General features: G+C 44.8%; 3 protein-coding genes and 2 non-coding genes across 10 annotated transcripts; 4 read left to right on the forward strand and 1 right to left on the reverse strand.

Moving 5' to 3' along the window:
- Positions 1-1226: 1226 nt before the first annotated feature.
- Positions 1227-3600, forward strand: tha1 (threonine aldolase 1). Its single transcript, XM_037277882.1, has 7 exons — positions 1227-1702; positions 2123-2206; positions 2300-2388; positions 2508-2693; positions 2808-2945; positions 3021-3213; positions 3284-3600. The coding sequence occupies exons 1-7, from the start codon at positions 1402-1404 to the stop codon at positions 3580-3582; spliced, it is 1290 nt and encodes a 429-aa protein (XP_037133777.1). The 5' UTR covers positions 1227-1401; the 3' UTR covers positions 3583-3600.
- Positions 3601-4083: 483 nt separating this feature from the next.
- Positions 4084-4165, reverse strand: trnal-uag. Its single transcript has one exon. It is a non-coding gene; the product is annotated as a tRNA-Leu (tRNA).
- A 518-nt stretch (positions 4166-4683) lies between these two features.
- On the forward strand, positions 4684-11783 carry eef2k (eukaryotic elongation factor 2 kinase). 6 transcript variants are annotated; one of them, XM_037277823.1, is made up of 19 exons: positions 4685-4943; positions 5583-5830; positions 6292-6348; positions 6990-7090; positions 7988-8048; positions 8125-8162; positions 8230-8401; positions 8470-8619; positions 8688-8820; positions 8882-9009; positions 9083-9281; positions 9397-9464; positions 9530-9607; positions 9695-9751; positions 10246-10377; positions 10466-10654; positions 10728-10852; positions 10976-11154; positions 11335-11783. In XM_037277823.1, exons 2-19 carry the CDS (start codon positions 5588-5590, stop codon positions 11442-11444), a joined length of 2220 nt encoding a protein of 739 aa, XP_037133718.1. In that variant the 5' UTR covers positions 4685-4943; positions 5583-5587; the 3' UTR covers positions 11445-11783. The 6 variants fall into 6 exon arrangements, with proteins under 6 accessions (XP_037133724.1, XP_037133718.1, XP_037133720.1 ...); XM_037277825.1 differs by having other exon boundaries at positions 4685-4939; positions 5582-5830; XM_037277826.1 differs by having other exon boundaries at positions 4685-4934; positions 5582-5830.
- A 301-nt stretch (positions 11784-12084) lies between these two features.
- trnal-aag lies at positions 12085-12166 on the forward strand. Its single transcript has one exon. It is a non-coding gene; the product is annotated as a tRNA-Leu (tRNA).
- A 150-nt stretch (positions 12167-12316) lies between these two features.
- On the forward strand, positions 12317-18682 carry polr3e (polymerase (RNA) III (DNA directed) polypeptide E). Its single transcript, XM_037277837.1, has 21 exons — positions 12317-12460; positions 13335-13410; positions 13490-13540; positions 13659-13736; positions 13809-13924; positions 14213-14295; positions 14465-14572; positions 14645-14694; positions 14796-14915; positions 14992-15077; positions 15397-15441; positions 15521-15612; positions 15780-15900; positions 15971-16052; positions 16203-16262; positions 16388-16545; positions 16616-16677; positions 16903-17366; positions 17685-17762; positions 17878-18000; positions 18098-18682. The coding sequence occupies exons 2-21, from the start codon at positions 13372-13374 to the stop codon at positions 18152-18154; spliced, it is 2073 nt and encodes a 690-aa protein (XP_037133732.1). The 5' UTR covers positions 12317-12460; positions 13335-13371; the 3' UTR covers positions 18155-18682.
- Positions 18683-19587: the final 905 nt, after the last annotated feature.

The raw sequence follows: 19587 nt of genomic DNA on the forward strand, positions 1-19587 counted from the left end.
TTAACCTCGGTACTGACGTGATTCCTGGAAACGGCGCGCTGCTCGTATGAAGATGATTCACAAAATTGCCATGAGACGCTTGTTCCTCTTGAAGTGGATAAGTAGTTGCGAGGAAAGCGCTTCAAGGCTTCTATGGAAACATCTTTCATCCCTTTGCCCCGCCGCAAATGAACAGCTCATTCATCACCATTGGATTGGGATAAACTATAATGCAGCGATTATATGATTCAGATTGTGGGAGGAGTGTAAAAAAAAAAAAAAATCCCATTTGTAAGCGACGTAACGAAGGTGTGTCCCAATATTACACTTTACTGGACGGGTGACACCCTGAATTATGCCGCGTTGGGAAGTACCCTGAAAAGTCTCTGTGAGGAAGGGATGGGTGAAATGGGGCTTAATGCGAACCAGATGTGAGCAAGTCTCAAGCATTGATGTCAACACCTTTTAAGCAAAGAGCATCTTTGCCTCGATGTGCGTGTGTGTGTGTGTGTGAAGACTTCCCATAAACACCTGCTTTTGTGCGGCAATTGATAGCGAAAGAACCAATGAAGGGATGGGCTGGGGTGGGAGGGACTATTTCGGGCCCCCAACAGGCTTTATGGTTATTGGAAAGGCGTTGCCGTCTCGTCATTGCTTCTTCCCAGAAAGAGGTCAATATTTCTCCTGCTTCATTTCTGCCTTATTCAATATTTTTCTCTGTGAGCCATGAAAGTCGCTGGCCACAAAGACTCGAGTGTGTGAGCGTCACGCAGCTGGATGGCCCCATTACATTACAAGCAGACGCCCGCTTACTGGCACTACGTGCGCGCGCACACGCTCTTATCAAGTGATTACAATCGCACAAGAGTGGGAAGTGCGTGCGTGCGTGCGTGCGTGTGTGCGACTGGAATTTGATCCAGTGGATTCACGAGTCCCACGCTAGTTGACGTTTTGACATGTGCAGCTGTACTGCAGTGTCAGTGCGTGTGTGTCGATAGCAGATGGTCCACAGAGGGCGCTCGTGAGCCACACCACCACTGACTATCGTCACCAGGTTTTTATTTATAACACTATTTGCATGCGTCTATCATAGTTTTAACCCAGAAAACCATTCTTGGATTACTGTAATACGATACTGTACATTATACTGTATAATACATAATATTGGTTGTTTTGCATTTTTAGTGTTATAGTATTATAGTTATAGTATTATGATTATGTTAACGTTACGCTAGAACATTTAGTATACAAATATTTTATTTAAAAAAAGATAATATATTTTCTATCATACAAGTACGTTATGTTTGTATATTATAATGAGTATGTGGCGCCACCCAGTGGACAATCTTGACACGTGCAATTTTGACCAGCTATTCGGGGATCAGTTAACCGTCCTGCATGAGGTCAAGTAAATGATTATCGATGCAATCGATCCAAAGTTCAATCCCGATTTTTCAAACTGTTTACACTGCAGCAATGTCCCTCAAAACAGTTTGTTGTAAGTTTCATTTTTGGGGTCGCGTCGTCGCTCTACCATATGCCGGAAAACGAAGTTACGACAACAGCCGGAGCTCCGGACCATCCGAGTCCTGCAGGGCGACTCGTGTACGGGTTGTGGACCTCCGCAGCGACACGGTGACCAAACCAGGACCAGCGATGCGCCGGGCCATGGCTGAGGCCGAAGTCGGAGACGATGTGATGGGCGAAGACCCCACAGTGAACGGTAGCTTCGAATTACGAGTTAGTTAGCCCGGTAACCAGCTAGTCCCGAATACTCAGTACACAATTCATTCTTTTGTCTTGTGTATTAAACTATCACTTAACAAAAAACGAACCTTGATGTTTCGTTTTTATTTAATTTGATTTTTAATTTAATAAAATAATGGAAAAAAGAAAGCCTGAATGTATATGATTATCTTTTTAATTGTTTACGGTTAAGAAATTAGGATTTTTAATTTAGTAAACAAATAGCAAAACATGAGCATGATTTAACTGTATTATTTCTGTATTTTATTTATTTATTTTCAGTTTATTTTCACATAATCCGTAATCTTTTGTTACTATTACGGCACATTTTCATTCCAAATACATTACATACTTAGTGTTACCATGCATGAAAAGGATTTATGCCTCTTTATTGCAGAGTTGCAGAAAATTGCAGCTAACATGTTTGGAATGGAGGCAGCGCTCTTTGTCCCCTCGGGAACAATGAGTAACCTCATCGCAGGTGATTTGAAACACTTTATTCTCAAATATTTGATTTTTTGGTTGGGGGGTCGGGGTAGAGGTTGAAATGACCATCATGCTTCGGTCACAATAGTGATGGTGCACTGCAGGGAGCGTGGCGATGAGATAATCGTGGGGGACCGATCCCATTTGCACATCTACGAGCAGGGAGGCAGCGCTCAGGTAAACTGAATTTAGATCAATTGTGTTTATATATGTAATATATTTACATAATACACCTGCGTATGCAATTTATCATATTTTTTTCAAATGCATGGCTTTTTATGTTGACGTCGACACAGCTCGCCGGCGTCCACGCCACGACAGCCAACACTCTCGCCGACGGCACCTTCGACCTGGACCAGCTGGAGTCTAAGATCCGCCACGACTACCCGAACCCCCACTACCCCCGGTCGAGACTTATCTGCGTGGAGAACACGCATAACGTACAAGGAGGACGTGTCATGCCGCTTCGCTTCCTGCAAGAGGTGTGCGAGTCCATATAGTATCCGAGGGGCATTTATTTATGCAACTGCAGATGAGTTAGCTGCTGTTTTGGTTAATCGCTCCTCGACATCCACATGTGTGTTCTCTCTCCGAAGGTGCGAGCTCTCGCCGACAAACACGGCCTGTCAGTGCACATGGATGGAGCGCGCCTGATGAACGCTGTAGTGGCACTGGGGGTCCCGGTGACGGACATATTGCAGCACACACACACTGTCAGCGTGTGTCTCTCCAAGGTGACATTTGTAGTCATCAGAAGGCTAGCTAATCCTAGAAAGAAATTACGGTAGTTGTGCGTGTGAATTTAACAGGGACTGGGTGCCCCGGTAGGAACCATGCTGGCTGGGCCCAGAGATTTGATCTCCCAGGCGGTGAGGTGCCGTAAAGCTCTGGGGGGTGGGATGCGTCAGGCCGGCATTCTGGCAGCGGCAGGGAAACTGTCTTTGCTGGACATGGTCGAAAGACTACAGGAAGATCATGATAACGCAAAAACCTTCGCTCGAGGTGTCTTTGAGAACCCGCTCACTGTCCTGCTATCCGTCGCCATTACAACAAAATGTTTTCCGCTTAACAGCCTTGCAAACATGCGAGCCGCCCCTGTTTGCCGTGGACATGGCGGCAGTGGAGACAAACATTCTGCGATTCGGAATCCGAGAACCCGCCTTGAGTCCCGCGGAGTTCTGCGACCGCATGGCCAAAGTTGGAGATGGAGAGGAAGACGCGCTGGGCCAGGGCGTACAAGTCCTCATGTACCCTTATTTTCGTAATTCTGTGAGAGCCGTGTGGCATCTGGGCATATCGGCCCAAGATACGCAGCTGGCCATCAGGAAATTGCAATTTGTTGCCCGGCAGTGCTTGAAGAATAAACAATAAAGGGGCTTGAAAAATGTTTGTCTCTTATCTTGAGAATCTCTTGAAAGACAAGCATAAACAGAGGAACCTTTCATTTATCATTTACACATCAATGAATAAATCAACAAATTGTTAAATGAGATAAATGAAATAAATTTTATTATTTATTTACTTTTTTCTAAATTATAATCAATAGTAGTAAAATGAAGTTACAAATTATATGTATTTATTATATATTTACATACACATATGAACTTTTTTCACCCAATCTACAGCCAACCTGGATAATCTGTTCTTTTTTAAATTCAAATGAAGCCATTCACCACAAAAAACTTTCTTATCAGAACCTAATATATGTCCATGAATTTTAAATCCAATTTTTCATTAGTTTTAATGACATAGTTTGACTATAGCCAGCTACGTCCCAAACATGTCGATAATAATATTATTAATCAACAACCAAATAAATTTAGATGTGTACCTTTATTTGTTTGTTTTTTTGACAAGTGCAGAAAAATGTACTGGCAGCGGTGGGATTCGAACCCACGCCATCGAAATGACTGGAGCCTAAATCCAGCGCCTTAGACCACTCGGCCACGCTACCGTGGACGGTAAAGTGAGCAAATATTTGTCGTTAAATGTGCGACCAAAAAATAGCGACGGCTTTCGTTTCACAATGTAGCCATGTTTTTATATGTCGAATTAGCCAATCCGAAATGTAATGAAGCAGCAGCAAGGCAGGCGACAGAAGCCGAGGCAAATGGTGTCTGTTGAAATGACACTGTCGAGGCAAGGCATGACGTTTGAAGGGATTTTCTTAGACAAAGGCTTTGAAAAAACTATTAACTGTAAAAATACCACAACTGCTAAGTGACGGGGTTTTGGCTTTCAAGTGTTCAACGTGCGACCATTTCCGCTACACAACTCAAAGCTCTTCCGTGTTCCGAATTATACATCTCTCCATGATAGTAAGTGTTTAAAAGTGTCACATTTGTATAAAATGTGTTTTAATTTATTTAATAGCTTCCATTGCATCTATTTATTTATGTATTTATTTATTACTGCCTCTCTCGTGGGGCGTTTGTTTTGCTCTTTCCGACAGCCTGTAAAGGCTGCAGATCGTGTGGGGCGGGGCTGTCACTGAATTGTTACGTGCCGACGGTCCACATCGGTGTGGCGGCTGTTGGAACCGTCGCGAGAAGCCCTCCCATCGAACCGCTTGCCTCGGGACCCAAAGGGCTCGCAGGAGAGGCCGGGACGAATTCGTCGGGGAGAAGTCGTCAAACTGCGTGACAGCTTGTCACCGAGAGTGGTGTTTTGTTTTTTTTTCGACTCAAGAGGAGCGCTTGTTCACACACAGTTTCAAGATACAGGTTTGGTGGGTTCATTTAACGCATGCATATCATATTGGATGAATCTTGACGCCCGTTTTGAGTGTGGAGATTCTCTTTGCAGTATGCTGCAATTGAATATAGTGGATCCATGACAAGCATGGTCCACTTTTGTCCCAGCTGCAGCACACTATTCAAAACATGCAGAATCAGCTTGCAGAATGGTACAACAGGGTAGATTAGTGCTAAGCACGGACGTTTCCCATATCACTCCATGTTTGTATATAGCTTGCATATACTACTGCCTTTTCTTTATATTTTATATTCTTTTTACATGTATCCATTTTATCTTGTGTTCCGAATGCCCTTTTATTTATGTTCTTTTTACATTTTGACATTTTAGCTTGTGTTCTGAATGCTCTTTTATTAAACCGTCCTTAGGTTTTTGCTTCCTGCGGCCAAATTTGGTCTTGACTGATACATAGGGGGGTTGAGATAGATGGGATGTCAAATAAAATGCTGGAGGGGCTTCACTGGAGCCACACAAATGTCTGACAGGGCCTTTGCCATTTATTAATATATTGCATGCTTTGAATGGGGGGAAAGTTGCAGTCTGGTGCACTAGTAAAAGTTAATTGTTGCTGTTCCACCACTTCCAATAATGTAGTCTTTTTTTTTTTTAAATTTAGCACACAATGGAGGACGAACTGATGTTCAGCATGGAGGAGGAGGGCAGTAGCAGCAGGTCCTCAGACAAAAGGAGTGCGCCCAAACATCGGGTGTCCTCGCTCACCGACGACGATGACGGTGAGGAGGACGACGGTTTCATCTGCTCCATCCTGGACGACCCTGTCCGAGACATCTGTCACTACATGCAGAACATGGTCAACAACCACCAGCTTTCAAACTCGCTGCCCAAGACAGAATTCTTGTACAGGGTGAGAATGCGTCGCCCCCGTTATACATCTTGAATCCTAATTGGTTCTTATTTGTCCCTAGTGGAAAAAAAAAAATACACAGGTGCTGTAAAATATTTTGTATTTGTAGCCACTTTGAACAAGTTTTGAACAAGAAAGCACCTACACAGAATATACTAGAAAGTGTGACATTTTTGCTGCATGCTTTGCATGTGAAAAAAAGCAGCGCCATCTAGTGGACACGAAAATGAAATTCACGAAACAAAATAGAAATAATAAACATAATTTAGCTTTATTTTATGTTAAGATAAAGCGGGGATTAAAAATGCCAAATTTAATTGTTTTCAATGGGACGTTTTTGTCACTTGGAACAAAATGTGTCTGGTTTTTTGTGTGTGTAGCTTTGCTGAAGTTTATCTTGTTGCATTTTGTGCTCTGCTGATGAAAAGTGGTGCGTTTTCTCCACCTTTTCCCTCACATAGAATCAAACAGAGCATTTGGCGGAAGGTTCGTACCACGTTTTGTCTGAGAGTGCACGGGTATGTTATACAACTTAAATTACTATTCTGTATCGTCCTTTCACGACTGATCGTCTTTACGACTGTTCTTCCCTATTTTGGGATGTCTAGTTCCTTGTATCTCTCACCTTTCACATTTTGAACTGACACTTCATTAAATACACTCGTATAGGGTTAGTTTAGTAGTTACTTAGTGAACGTGGCGACGTACGAGGGAGACGTGCGCTGGACACCCGGGCGGTAATGCATGAACTGACTTGACATGATGAACGACCAACCCCGCCCGTTAGGGAAGTTATTTTCAGACACGGGGGCGGCTGACTGCGAGAACTCACACGACGTGTCATCCAACATGCTTCCTAGACCAATACAAACAAGTCGTACTCGCGCTTGTTTATGTCGGTGTGTCATCAAACCAACTCAATTTGCCGTTATAATGTGCAACTCATCAACATGTAATGATCAAAACAGTGCAACACTTTTGTTTTTTAAATTACAGGAATAAGTTGGAAAGCAAACGATGGTCGCAGTATTTCTAAAAATCAGTTTCTATCCACTTTGAACACACTTTTAAAAAATACTTTTTTTTTCTATCTGAAAAACAAAAATGCAAGTTCATTTTAATTGTTAATAATAATAATGTTATGTGCTTGTTACGACAGGAGACGTGGAAAAACGCTATTATGAAGGCCAAAGCCATGCCGGACCCCTGGGCCGAATTTCACCTGGAGGACAAAGAAACCGAACCCTGTTTGCGCTACAGGTGGGAAGAACATTTTGAAAAGTTTGTGCTACCAGTCAAAGATATGACATCATCTTGTCTACATGTACTTATCTCCTTTATTGCTTACATTCTTGCAAGCAAAAGGAGAAGTGGCTTTTGTGTGCTATTTTGGGACACTTTTCCCTTGTGAACAGGAAATGAACTGAGCAAATTTACAACGTCACCGCAAAAAATAGAATTACTCCTTTGACCTAATTTCTTTTTACAGTCTTACAACCAGTATGAGAAAAGAGACGAAGGCCGGAAAGCTTCAACGCTCGCTCGCATCTGGTTCAGACACGTAGCGCCATAAAACGCATTTGGCAGACGAACAATGCAGGAGGGATTTATTTCACGTAGAATGTCTTATATAAGCCACACACAGAGGGAGAAATTGAAGGACTGGCGGCTATTCATGTGCTCTCCTCCTCCTCCTGCTCCTCTTTTTTTTTTCATGACCACTTTAGTATCGCGGAGCCAAAAAGCACATTGTGTTCTCTGCAAGGCAAAAACAAGACTTGAAATGTTTGTGGAGTTGAGTTCCTCCATTTTGAACAGCGTTTACTCATTCCCTCAAGCTCACATCAGTGCCAAGATAAACAGGCACGCTAACCTGCTGCTACGCGTACACGGAAGGTGGCAAAGATTAACTTTGGCGATAATGCCATTCACTTGTTTAAATAGAACATTTTTCCATTATAGTTAGATGCTTTAAAAATATACATCACATCTTTTTGTTATAGTCAGCCATTTTCAGTGTTGTTGTTTTTTTTAATAGATGACTGGCTTTTTTTTTTTTTTTTTTACTTACAACTCTTTTGTGCATTAAAAATATTAGATGCATCCATTTTCTCAGCTATTTATTGCATATGCTTTAACAATCAAAATGCATTGCAGGTATAACGCCATCACAGGCGAATGGGCCCAAGACCGAGTCCAGATCAAGATGGCTGCACAGGTATCAATTATCATGTCATGAAGAAAGCCGCAGTTTCATTCTACTTAAGACTTGATTGTTTTTATCTCCAACACAGCCATTTGGCAGAGGAGCCATGAGGGAGTGCTTCAGAACGTAAGTGGAACGAGTTGAGTACCCATGTTTATGTTTCTAAAGCGGTAAAACTGGTCTCGGCTCTCAGGAAGAAGCTGTCCAGCTTCTCGCACAGCCACAACTGGAAGACTGCCTGCAACTACGTGGCCAAGCGTTACATGGAGACGGTGGACCGGAACGTCTACTTTGAAGACGTCCGGCTCCAGATGGAGGCTAAACTTTGGGGTGAGGAGTTCAATCGCCACAGGCCTCCCAAACAGGTAGATGAGACCACGTGACAAAATCACGCTTTGAGGCAGAGGTCGTAACATCTGGAAATGTTGGCCAGGTGGACATCATGCAGATGTGCGTGGTAGAGATGACAGAGAGGCCCGGAAAGCCGCTCTTCCACCTGGAGCATTACATCGAGGGCAAGTACATCAAGTATAACTCCAACTCAGGCTTTGTGAGGGATGACAACATCAGACTGACACCGCAGGTGAGTTGATGGCAAAACTGCAAATCATTTCTGCCATTTGTGAATCTTTCAATCCGATCTGCTGTCAGGCTTTTAGTCACTTCAGCTTTGAGCGTTCTGGGCACCAACTGATCGTAGTGGACATCCAGGGCGTTGGTGATCTCTACACCGACCCTCAGATTCACACAGAAAAGGGAACCGACTTTGGCGACGGGAATCTTGGTACGTCTCTCTACTTTTATCATCATATGGGTTGAATTCAAAGAATCTTTTGCGTGGCCAGGCGTGCGAGGCATGGCGCTCTTCTTCCACTCTCATCTCTGCAACAAGATCTGCAAAAGCATGGGCCTGACGCCTTTCGACCTGTCCCCGATTGAGAGGCAGCAGCTGGACTGCACCAACAAACTTCTGGTTGGCGCCCGCCCCTCGCTCGCGGCTTCCAACCTGCCTCAGCTCTCCTCACCTTGCCCTTCTCTCATGTTAGAAATCAGCCAAGACGGTGCTGAGAGGCTGCGAGGAACAGTGCGGTTCCCCTCGCGTCCGCACCATGTCCGGCAGCCGGGTGCCGCCGCTGCTGTCCCGCCTGTCCGAGACATCGTCCATGGACGAGAGCATGAGCGACACGGACTCGGTGCCCTGCTCCCCGCTGGTGGCGCCCGCCTACATGGCGAGGTCTCCGGCCGGTGTGTATCCCAACTATTGCTAATTTAGCCATTATTGTTTCCAATAAGGACTAATTTAATCGATCATGTTTCCCAGTCAAGTCAGTTCGAACTTCACCGTTCAATCTCTATTCAGCTTTTACAGGGTTATCCTTCACCGGGATGTACGAACAGGAACGAATCGACAACGCAGGGGAACACAGGGTAACCAGATGAAACTTTTTATGGTGGAGTCCAGCGGGCTAAAGACTCACATTTTGGGTGTGTAGGAGTCGGACAGCGGCGGGGACAGCGGATACCCCAGCGAGAAGAGAAGTGAGGGAGATCCCAACGACCGCCCAGATGGGGTAAACAATCCGACACAGACATTTTACTCTCTTTTTCTCCACACGCAGTCGTTTTTATGATGCATGTCTTATCTCAAAACACCGTAGGCCCGCCACCACTACCAAAGACATTATTCTGAGTCGGACGAGGACAGTGTCAGACGGGTAAAGCAACATACGCGACGCCGGTGTGCTGTATTTAATCAACAGATCATCATTTCACCCCTCCCTTGTTTGTGCACTAGAGGGTGCTGGTTGCGATACCGAGAGCCTACGAGAACTTAAATTCAAACAAAAAGCATGCGTGGCATGTCCCTGTGGAGCTTTGTGTCTCTGATGCCAAATACAATATGGACAAAAGTCTTATGAGCAGCTAAAAGCCTGTCCCAAAACTTTTGTCCTTGTAGTGTTGATCCACATTGAAATATTTGGTTGCAATTGTAACGTACAGAAAAATCAAACCAACCATCTACCTCCTGCGTTATTGTGCGTGTGTTGTGTCTTTGCCTTTGTTGCCATGTGTGTGTGCGCACTCCCCATTCATACCTGCCATGTGCTCCTCAAGTTGATCAAGGGGTACAGCTAGTTGAGGGTGCTTCATCGATGGTGGCGCCATTAAGAAGTCGCCTATAAACTGTTTGTGTGCATTTTCCACACAGCTGACGGAAGAAAAGTGGAGCTTCTTCCACTCGTCCCGCGCTCACGTGCACAGATCCTCCTGCGTTGCCACCGAGATGGAGCGACTCAACTCGCTAATGCAGAAGCGTATTGGGCAGTCTATCCTTGGAAAGGTAAAAAGACAAAACTGAGAAAAATAATCCACGTGGCCCCCAAAAAATATATGTATGGTGTTGTGATTTGAACATTGCTGGTGTCCAGGTTCACCTGGCCATGGTGCGCTACCACGAGGCGGGACGCTTCTGCGAGAAGGACGAGCAGTGGGATGAGGATTCGGCCATGTTTCACCTGGAGCGAGCCGCCCAGTGCGGCGAGCTGGAGGCCATCGTGGCCATCGGCCAGTGCTGCCTGCAGCTGCCCCACCACATCCTGCCCAATATGGAGCTGGAGGTGCCACTTCCTTGTCCCGTCTCTTTTCTCTCTGACCTCAGTTTGACCGTTAAAGTTGTTGCGTCGCTTTCAGGACAACGCCGGAAACCGAATGAAAGGCTTCAAGTATCTCCTGCAGGCTGCCGAAGCAGGCGACCGATCATCCATGATCATCTTGGCCCGAGCTTTTGACACGGGTGTTAATCTGTCGGCAGACAGGTGGGTAGAGCTCTTTGAGGCCTATGCCTCCTTGTGTGAAGATGTTCTAACACTGCCCCCTGGAGGAAACTCCTCAGTGGTGTTTCTCCAGTATTTCCAGTATCACTTTTTTTATTGCAACAGACATCAGGACTGGCAGGAGGCAATCCACTGGTACGACAGCGCGTTGAACATGGATGAGCACGACGAGGGCGGCGAGTTCGACGGCATGCAGGATGAGTCTCGTTACCTCCTGCTGGCCAGGGAGGCTGAGATGTTTATGGTGGGGGGCTACAACCTCACGGCGGACCCACAGAAAGCAGGTGAGAGCCACATAGAGAAACCACAACAATATAATCAACTTTTACAATTGCTTACACATACCGCAAGATGGCGGCAAAGCACTATATGAAGCTCCTCAACTTACTTGAACATACTTGTTTGGCACGAAGATCATAAGATTGAACCCCACCCTTCACCTCTCGCATTGTCTTTCCCTGCAGGCGACCTGTTTACAGAAGCCGCAGAGGCTGCCATGGAGGCCATGAAAGGGCGCTCGGCAAACCAGTACTACATGAAAGCCGAAGAGGCGTGGGCGCTAGTGGAGGAGTAACTCTACTTGTGCACACTTTTACCACAAAAGAAAAGCACTTCAAGTGTCCCGCCTGACCCAAAACGAGTTGCGTTTACATCATTTTTTATATAACAGGTTTTTAGTTAACAGTGCTTTGCGAGTTTGCATGTTTAATCAAGCCTTCCAGCATTTAAGCTTCATCGGGTTTTCTGCGCAAGATTCTCTTTTTTGAGGGAAAGTTGCTGTTTCCATGTTGAGTTTGTCTTCTGTGAATGTCGTCATGGAGCCAAAACCACATTACTATTCGAAAAGTGTGTATGAAAACAATAATTACTTATGTGACCGTAAAAAAATAAAGTTTGCATTGAATTTCATGAATTCCGTCACCCTATTGAGAAGTTGTTCAGAAATTGAATGGATGGATGCATAATTATTGTAGAATTTTGGGGAAATTTGCGGTTTGTTAAGTCGAACAAACCAAAAAATGCCTTTTGCAGCAAGTAAACCCTCTAATGACATAATAATAATTAGTTAATTATTTCAAAGATGAGTAAGGATTTCATTTTGGGTTGAAAATTATATACATTTTTAAAGTGAGAATAAAGCTTGTCTTAGTCAATGTAGGGCACATTTTGTTTTGCGCGATTTTATTACTTGTATGGGTCTCAATGCTTCCAACGGTAGCGTGGCCGAGCGGTCTAAGGCGCTGGATTAAGGCTCCAGTCTCTTCGGGGGCGTGGGTTCGAATCCCACCGCTGCCATTACTTTTGGACTCGCATCTACTGAAAACACACATTTAAATTCCTACATTTAAAATAGCCCCCTGCTTCTGACAACCGCCCACGAATACAATAAACAAAAGACTACATTTATATTTTAATATTTCATCACCCGCTTTGCATTGTGGGCTCGTCTCCGCTCCCCACGTGTCCGTGTGGATCCCAGTCAACATGGTTCCCACTTCATGTGTGTTTGTGCTTCTTCCACTGTGCTGTCCGCGTTGTCGGACAGATGTCACGTTTCTGAGATAGCTGAACACACTCGGAAAAGTGCAGGTAAACGTATATCAGGATGGTACAATATTCTAGGGGGGCTAATTTACGCTTAAAAGCAAGCCCCCGTCCGCTAGCTTGATGTTATTTCAACCGGCGTGTGTGAGGCAAAGCTAAGTAGCTAGGCTAAAGTTGCTAACCAGTGGCTACTTTAACTCATTTGTCACGTTTACGAATATTACTAGAACATAGAACTTTACGTGGTCTTCGTGCAGCTGGTTTTACAATACACACGGTGTTATATTTTGCTTCTTGGTTTTTCACTAGTTTGGCGGAGTTAAGTGCAGGCCTTCTGGGCAATTTGCTGTGTTTTGCTATTGTGCGAACACACCTCAAAATGTATATATTATGGAGAATGATGATTCAAAAGGCATTATAATCAATAATAATCGCTGCCCAGTGTTGTGAGTTAGATTGTTTAAATGTTTTTAGACCTTGGAATGTAATTTGAATTCGATTACGGGACCTTGCATCATCATTTTGACCTCATCATTATCAGTGTTTACCTGCTTCCCTCAGCATTTTAGACCTGAGCCGTCACGTAAATGTTCTTTCTAGACTCAAATACAGCTTTTTCACGTATAGCAGTTGATTTTCTTGAAGTTGAAACATTGTTTGCGCTGCTGCTGCTGCCTACAGAATTGGGGAAAATGTTAAATTAAAGCTGTTTTGTCTCCTTTTGAAATTGAGATGGAAAATTGAGTTTTTGACATTTTTTTTCGCACATATTTGGTTCTCTGTATTATCTGTCCCAGTATTAAGTGTAAAATTAAACAAATTTGTATTTGCCTATTTTCAAATATGTGTCTACTGTAATCATGAATGACAGCTAATCGCTCTGTTTTTAATTGTTAAAAAAAAAAAATCTCTTTAAAAGGTTGGATTTACTCTCCTTAGATCACCTTCCCTAAAATATGGCCAGCGGGGATGACGACGACCCCATTATAGAGGAGGTATGTGCTCAGTGGAAAATCAAAAATACTTGCTGGTTAGTCAAGCGGCACTGATCACTTTTTTTTTTTGCCATTGCAGATTGACGTCTATCTCGCCAAAAGCCTTGCAGAGAAACTTTATCTACTCCAGGTGGGTTTAGTTGGTATTGCATCCCATGCAAATTAGTTGCCACCATGGAAGGTCTTTAGCTAAAATAGCTGATGTATAATAGAAAGCCCTTGCTGTCATGAATTATCTCCCATTCCAGTACCCCGTGCGACCATCCACTATGACCTACGACGATGTCAACATTCTGGCTGCTAAGATCAAAACGAAACAGCAACGGGTAAAATGAAAACCTGACTTTACTTAAAAACTATTCCCTTTAGTCTTAATTGTGGCGCTGGCTTTTTGTTAGGTGGAGTTGCAGATGGGTATGGACACCAAGAGCCCCAACTACTGCAGCAGCAAGGGCGAGCAGATTGCACTGAACGTGGACGGCACTGGCTATGAGGAAAGCAACACGTATTCAGTGTACGTTTTGCGGCGAGTTGACCTTGTTGGCGAGCATTTTGACTGTGTCGCGTGTTATGCTGGAACATCTCCACTAGATGTCGCAGTGCACAATTCAGTGGCCCTCCTAACAAGAATTCACAAACACAGAATTGCCCTTTTCCACTCCCTAAGGAAATTTCTAACAATGTGTATTTTTATGCTTTCTTAGGTGTCACTGAACAAAATACATTTTCTTATTGTATTCAATAAAACAGCAATTTAGAGGTAGTGGAAGTCAATTCACATTCATTGATGTCTTTTGTGCAGGAAACTGATGGACAATCAGACCTTCTCGTCTATCCAGGCCACCACCAACACTTCCCGATACGCCGCTGGCATCTTTCGAAAAGGTCTTAATTTGTTTTGTTTCTTAAAAAAAACTTCAAAATGGTATGTGTAAGAAAAATGTCCAGATGGATACATGGTGGTCATTTAAGAATTTCCTTATTTTAAATAACATAGGTGAAACCATTTGGTTCTTTCTGATTGTTTTGATTGAATTGTGGTTGTTGTCCACAGGTGAGCTTCACTTGACGCCGCTGACAGGGATCCTGCAGATGAGGCCCAGCTTTGCATACCTGGACAAGGCCGATAACAAAACCCGAGAGCGAGAGGCGGACAACGAGGGTACCACTTTAGTTTGTCCGTCCCTCTATTTGTCTTTTCTTTTCTTCTATTTGCTGTATTCCTTCCACACAGGTGGAGACTCGTCCCAGGAAGAAGGCGAGGAAGAAGCCAAAGCCGTTTCGGTGAGTGCTCGCGTTTGCACACAAACAAGTGCCACCCCATCAACTCAAAGCTTGTCACGATCTAACTTCACAACCACCCTAACCCCCCCTCGTACCCTCAGGTGAGGTACTCTCGGCCAGAGTCGGAGCAAGCGCGGCAGAGGAGGATCCAGTCGTATGAGTTCCTCCAGAAGAAGCAGGCCGAAGAGCCCTGGATCCATTTGCAGTATCACGGCGTCAGGGTAACTTGTCACCACGAGTAGCCGCCAAGTATCGTCAGAATTGCTACTAATAAGTCCGCCATTTTGTTTGCCTCAGGACGGGCGGTCGGAACATGAACGTCAGTATTTGTTCAGTCAGCATATGGACGCCTCTGACAACACTGAGCTGGTTAAAACGCCCAAGTGAGTTCTCCAACGCGTCTTTTACGTCACGTGTCCAAGTTGGGAAGCGGATTTTCCTCAATGTGCCCTTTGGACCATTTATTTACTCAACTTCCTTGCAGACATTTCTCTTCCACAGTATTAATCAAATATGAGGTCTACGTCGTCGTTATGTAAACTTAGCAGACCTATCAATAATTACACCGGTGCATTGAACATAAAATGGAGCTCCATTACAATCTGATGTCTCCATAAAAAGAAAATAATAATACAGCATAATTGTTCATTTGGATGACTTTCTGTATGTTGCAATAACTATGAAAATTCTTTGTCCCGTCAGGGAATACCTTACTATGCTGATGCCGCCTCCAGCAGAGGAAAAAGTGTAGGTCTTCATCTTTTATTTCTCACCGTCGATTTGGCACAAGGATGTTCACCACCCGCCGTCTTGTTCTCCGCCCTAGCGTGAAGCCGGTCGGCCCGAGCAACGTGCTCTCCATGGCCCAGCTGCGCACGCTGCCGCTCGGCGAACAGATCAAGACTCTGATGAAGAACGGTGAGCAAACAACACAAATGAATGGCATTAGCGCTCGCGTGCAGTTACGTTATCAAGACAATAAGGACTGTTTCTGAATATTTGTACAGTCTCAAGTCACAATATGATAGTTACACATGCCGCTTGCTGGCTTGTATTTGTTTTTGTCCTTGTGTGCATGTCTGCAGTCAAGGTGATCCAGTTCGCCAGCCTGATGGGTCTTTTGGCGTCAGGCACCGACTCTACTGCAGTGCTGCGCTGCATCCAGCAGGTGGCGCTGCTAGTCCAGGGCAACTGGGTGGTGAAGAGGTAACAAGGCCCAGCTAGCTCAGTGACAATCAGATTTGCTTGGTTTCAAGCTTTCGGTGTGTCCTTTCAGTGACGTCCTGTATCCCAAAAACACGTGCAGTCCTCACAGCGGCGTCGCAGCGGATGTGCTGTGTCGGGGGCGAGACTTTGTGGTGAAGAATTCTTACGTTGTTTAAGTTTGCTAGAAAACATTTGTGAAGCCTTGGAATTAACTGCATGTCTTCATACTTCACTCATAAAATCTGATTTGATAAGTCAGTGTGTTTTTCCCATTTTTTTTATTTTTTCTTTATACTTAACAGATGTGGCGGTTTACGCTGGAGCGCTCCCTGATGAGGAAGGAAGTGGCGGCTGTGATCAAAGTAAGCCCTGGTGGTTTAATTAGCCTTATGTAGCTACCTTAGGTAATAAATATGAACAAAACAAAAGATGGTCAAACTGAATAATTCTGTTGAACGTAATGTAAATGTGTTTCCTCACCTTGCAGCTTCCTCCGGAGGACGTGAAGGATTTTCTGGAGCAGGTGGCGGTGCCGCGTGTCAACCGCGGCTGGGAGTTCCTGCTTCCCGCCGACACCAACTTTGTCAAGAAGCACGCCGACGTGGCCCAGCGGCAGCACATGCTGTGGCAGGGCATCCAGAGCAAGTGGGTCGTGCCTCAAGTTTTCCCTGAGGAAATTTTTTCAACTTATATTTTTGGTCTCTTGACTTTCAAGGTTGGAAAAGGTCTTCCACTTCTCAAAGGACGACTTTGTGCCCAAGAATTCCCCGCAGTCTGGTGCGTAGTGAGCAGCTTCACGCAGTATAAACATTGACAAGTGAATAGAGCCTCCATAGAAAAATGTAAATGTCATAGCGGCTTGTTTCATACTTGACTTGAAACTACCAGAGCCAAATCGCTGATTGCTTTTTTAAAATAAATGGACAATAGAGCTGATTCAGATTCTCACGGTATGGTATTTGGAATATCAGTGTCGTAAGCTTTGGGTGTGTGCTCTCGCAGCGCCGGTCCACATCAGTGGCGAGCAGCGGCTCAAGTCGGCCAAGGACCGTGCGCAGGAGAAGCAGGCTTCTCTCCAAAAGGAGCTGGATGCCAAGCGAGCAGGAAGCAGCGGCTCTGACATCCCCATCAAACAGGAGCCCCCAAGTGACGGCGAGCCCGAGCCCATGGACACGTCCTCTCCTCCGCCGTCCTGTTCGGGCATCCCTAACGGCTCGCTCAATGGCTACGCTGGCATGGAGTGCGTAAACGGCGGCACCCTCAGTAACGTGCCCTCGCCGCGACTGCTGGACTTTGTGACAGAGACCTTCGGGAAGAATCCCGTCTTGACGCTGAATGAGCTCAAGAGGCTCTTCAGCCTCCACCTGGCCACCGTGCCGGCGGGGCACATTCCTTTCGGACCTGTGTCGGACCACATGCTGCAGGACGCCGTGCTGCTCAGCCGCTGCAAACGGATCATGGTGCCTGTGCGTATTTTAAGCATTTTGAAAAAAAATCAAATTTCTCGAAACTGTCTTTTAGTAATTTCAGAAAGCTACTACTTTTTAATTTCGTTTGCTTTGAAATGTTCTTAAATCTTTTGGTTGCAATTGTGCTTAAACGTCAGTAGTACATTTAACAATTTTTATTTAAAAGTAGCTTAATTTGTTCTGTGAATGTTATCAGTGGTTCTATTTGTTAATGCTTTTCGATTTTGTGTGAAGCACATTGAGTTGCACTTTAAATGAAATTTAAATACATATCGTTGCCTTGCCAAAACCTAACAGTTTCTCCTCTAAATGTAGTTCCCCGCTTTGACCACAGCTTCTGCCGACGAGCAAAAGGTGTTCGGCTTGTGGGAGACCGGAGAAGACGTGGACAAGGTAAACTGAAAGGGTGGGGTGTGTGGGGGGGGGTAGTACAATGGATAAGTTCCACTGTAACAAAAGTAATCAAAAGCTAATCTTTACAATAAGTTCATTTATTTATTGGGAGCAGCACCGGCGCCTGCTCTACGAGATGTTCACCAAATCGTACCACGTGAGACGGAGCGCAGTGCAAGCCCGGCTCAGTGAAGAGTTTGGCGACGTCTCCAAGGCTGACGTGGACCGGCTGCTCAAGGTGAGCGAGCACCTTCCACCAAGACGGGTAGTGGGTTCTTTCATCCGTATATTATTTAAAAAACAGTCAAATGATCGTTTTAATATTTTTTAATCAGGAATGCTGCAGCAGTCATGCCGGCATGTGGTACCTGAAGGGAACCATCCAATCCTGACCCAAGCAGCCCGCCCCCAAGGGTACTTTTAGCCAAACACAGTGTCCCAAGGGAGCACGGCCGAGGTGAGAGCCGGTCGCGGCTGGTCACGACAATGATGGCTCCATCGTCTGTCGCTGGGAACGATGAAAAGAGGTGTTTGAAGGAGAAACACGCGAAACACATAATGCCTCATTATTTAAGGATTATTTTTTTTCTGATGGATGTTTCTGAAGGCAAAACGGCTGCCATTTTGCGTTCATCTATTAACATGTGGACATACTAGAATGCAGCAATCCACCAGACACAAATAGCTTCAGTCCTAGAAATCACCTGAAGGCACTTTTTCTTTTATCACTAACCCCAAAACAAGACTGAAACCGTTAAAAGGTTAATTTCCAAATGATCGCATCGCTCGCTGCCTCTGGTCAGAATGGCAGTGATTCAAAAGACGGGACAAACCTTTGACAGCTGCATTTTGTTTCCTTTTCGATTGAATATTAAAAAAAACGGTTGTGGCTGATCAATAAAAGCAAATAATGAAAAACATTTGATGAAAGACGTCATGATTCATCAGTTTAGTGAGTGGGTTAGCCATTGTTGTTGTAAGTATTAAAAACTGGAACAAATGCCGAAGGCCCGCGCTATCTCTGCACTGATTGCAAGGTCGTCAAAGCAGTCACCTGGTGGCGCTCGTGTGCAAAGCGGCGTTGGACAAGCAGGAGAAGAAGGTTGCCATGGATTGGCGGACGTGACGTCAGGCCCTTAGGTAAATTGATGACCGGTGTGCACGAAAGGAGTTATTAAACACAGGTGAAGCAAAATGGCGTCCTCTCGCGTGGCCACTTCGCAGGTAGGTCTGCTCACGAGCGAACGTTTGTCGTTTGCTGCCGTTTCTCACGATGCCTTTTCTCGTTCCAGGATTTTCACACTTGAGGAACGCGACAGCGTTTGAGCAAAGCACAGTAAAGTCACAGTTCACTTCCATTTGCTGCAGGTAGTACGGTGGGCTCTTTGGATTTTGTGCCATTATTTCGAATGTTCGAGCAACCTGGCTAATACACAACACTACATTGTTTTCAGGCGGCACGCTGTCGCCCTCTCCTGGTCAGCATGTGAAATGCAGTTGGTGACAACTTCTGGGAATCCCAATCAAATAGAACCGTGTTTCCATTTTCGTTGGAGGACTAAATATTGAAAATCAAATTGTAGATTGACTTTTCTCTCCTCTTATCAGACAAAAAACCCCGAGAAATATTATATTTCAATTTTAGTGTTCCTAATTCAAAACGAAAATCAAATATCCAGTCATTTTTCCATTTTTAATATCTGCTTCCAAATGAAATATCCAATGACCAAAAGAGACACGGACCCTCCACCACAAAACACACACAACCTGCCAGTTTTACATTCCAGTGAATCGCGTAAAACACAACACAATATAAAGGCGGGTG

The sequence above is a fragment of the Syngnathus acus genome, chromosome 19 (genome assembly GCF_901709675.1).
Source record: "Syngnathus acus chromosome 19, fSynAcu1.2, whole genome shotgun sequence".
Taxonomy (NCBI): Eukaryota; Metazoa; Chordata; class Actinopteri; order Syngnathiformes; family Syngnathidae; genus Syngnathus; species Syngnathus acus.

Coding starts and splice junctions, on each gene's coding strand:
- tha1 (XM_037277882.1), top strand. CDS start 1,402: ATGCAATCGATCCAAAGTTCAATCCCGATTTTTCAAACTGTTTACACT. Junction 2,389..2,507: donor AGCAGGGAGGCAGCGCTCAG/GTAAACTGAATT, acceptor ACGTCGACACAG/CTCGCCGGCGTCCACGCCAC. Junction 2,946..3,020: donor TCAGCGTGTGTCTCTCCAAG/GTGACATTTGTA, acceptor TGAATTTAACAG/GGACTGGGTGCCCCGGTAGG.
- eef2k (XM_037277823.1), top strand. CDS start 5,588: ATGGAGGACGAACTGATGTTCAGCATGGAGGAGGAGGGCAGTAGCAGC. Junction 9,282..9,396: donor CATGGCGAGGTCTCCGGCCG/GTGTGTATCCCA, acceptor ATCTCTATTCAG/CTTTTACAGGGTTATCCTTC. Junction 10,853..10,975: donor GTTAATCTGTCGGCAGACAG/GTGGGTAGAGCT, acceptor TTATTGCAACAG/ACATCAGGACTGGCAGGAGG.
- polr3e (XM_037277837.1), top strand. CDS start 13,372: ATGGCCAGCGGGGATGACGACGACCCCATTATAGAGGAG. Junction 13,541..13,658: donor AGAAACTTTATCTACTCCAG/GTGGGTTTAGTT, acceptor CTCCCATTCCAG/TACCCCGTGCGACCATCCAC. Junction 15,078..15,396: donor GAGCTGGTTAAAACGCCCAA/GTGAGTTCTCCA, acceptor TTGTCCCGTCAG/GGAATACCTTACTATGCTGA.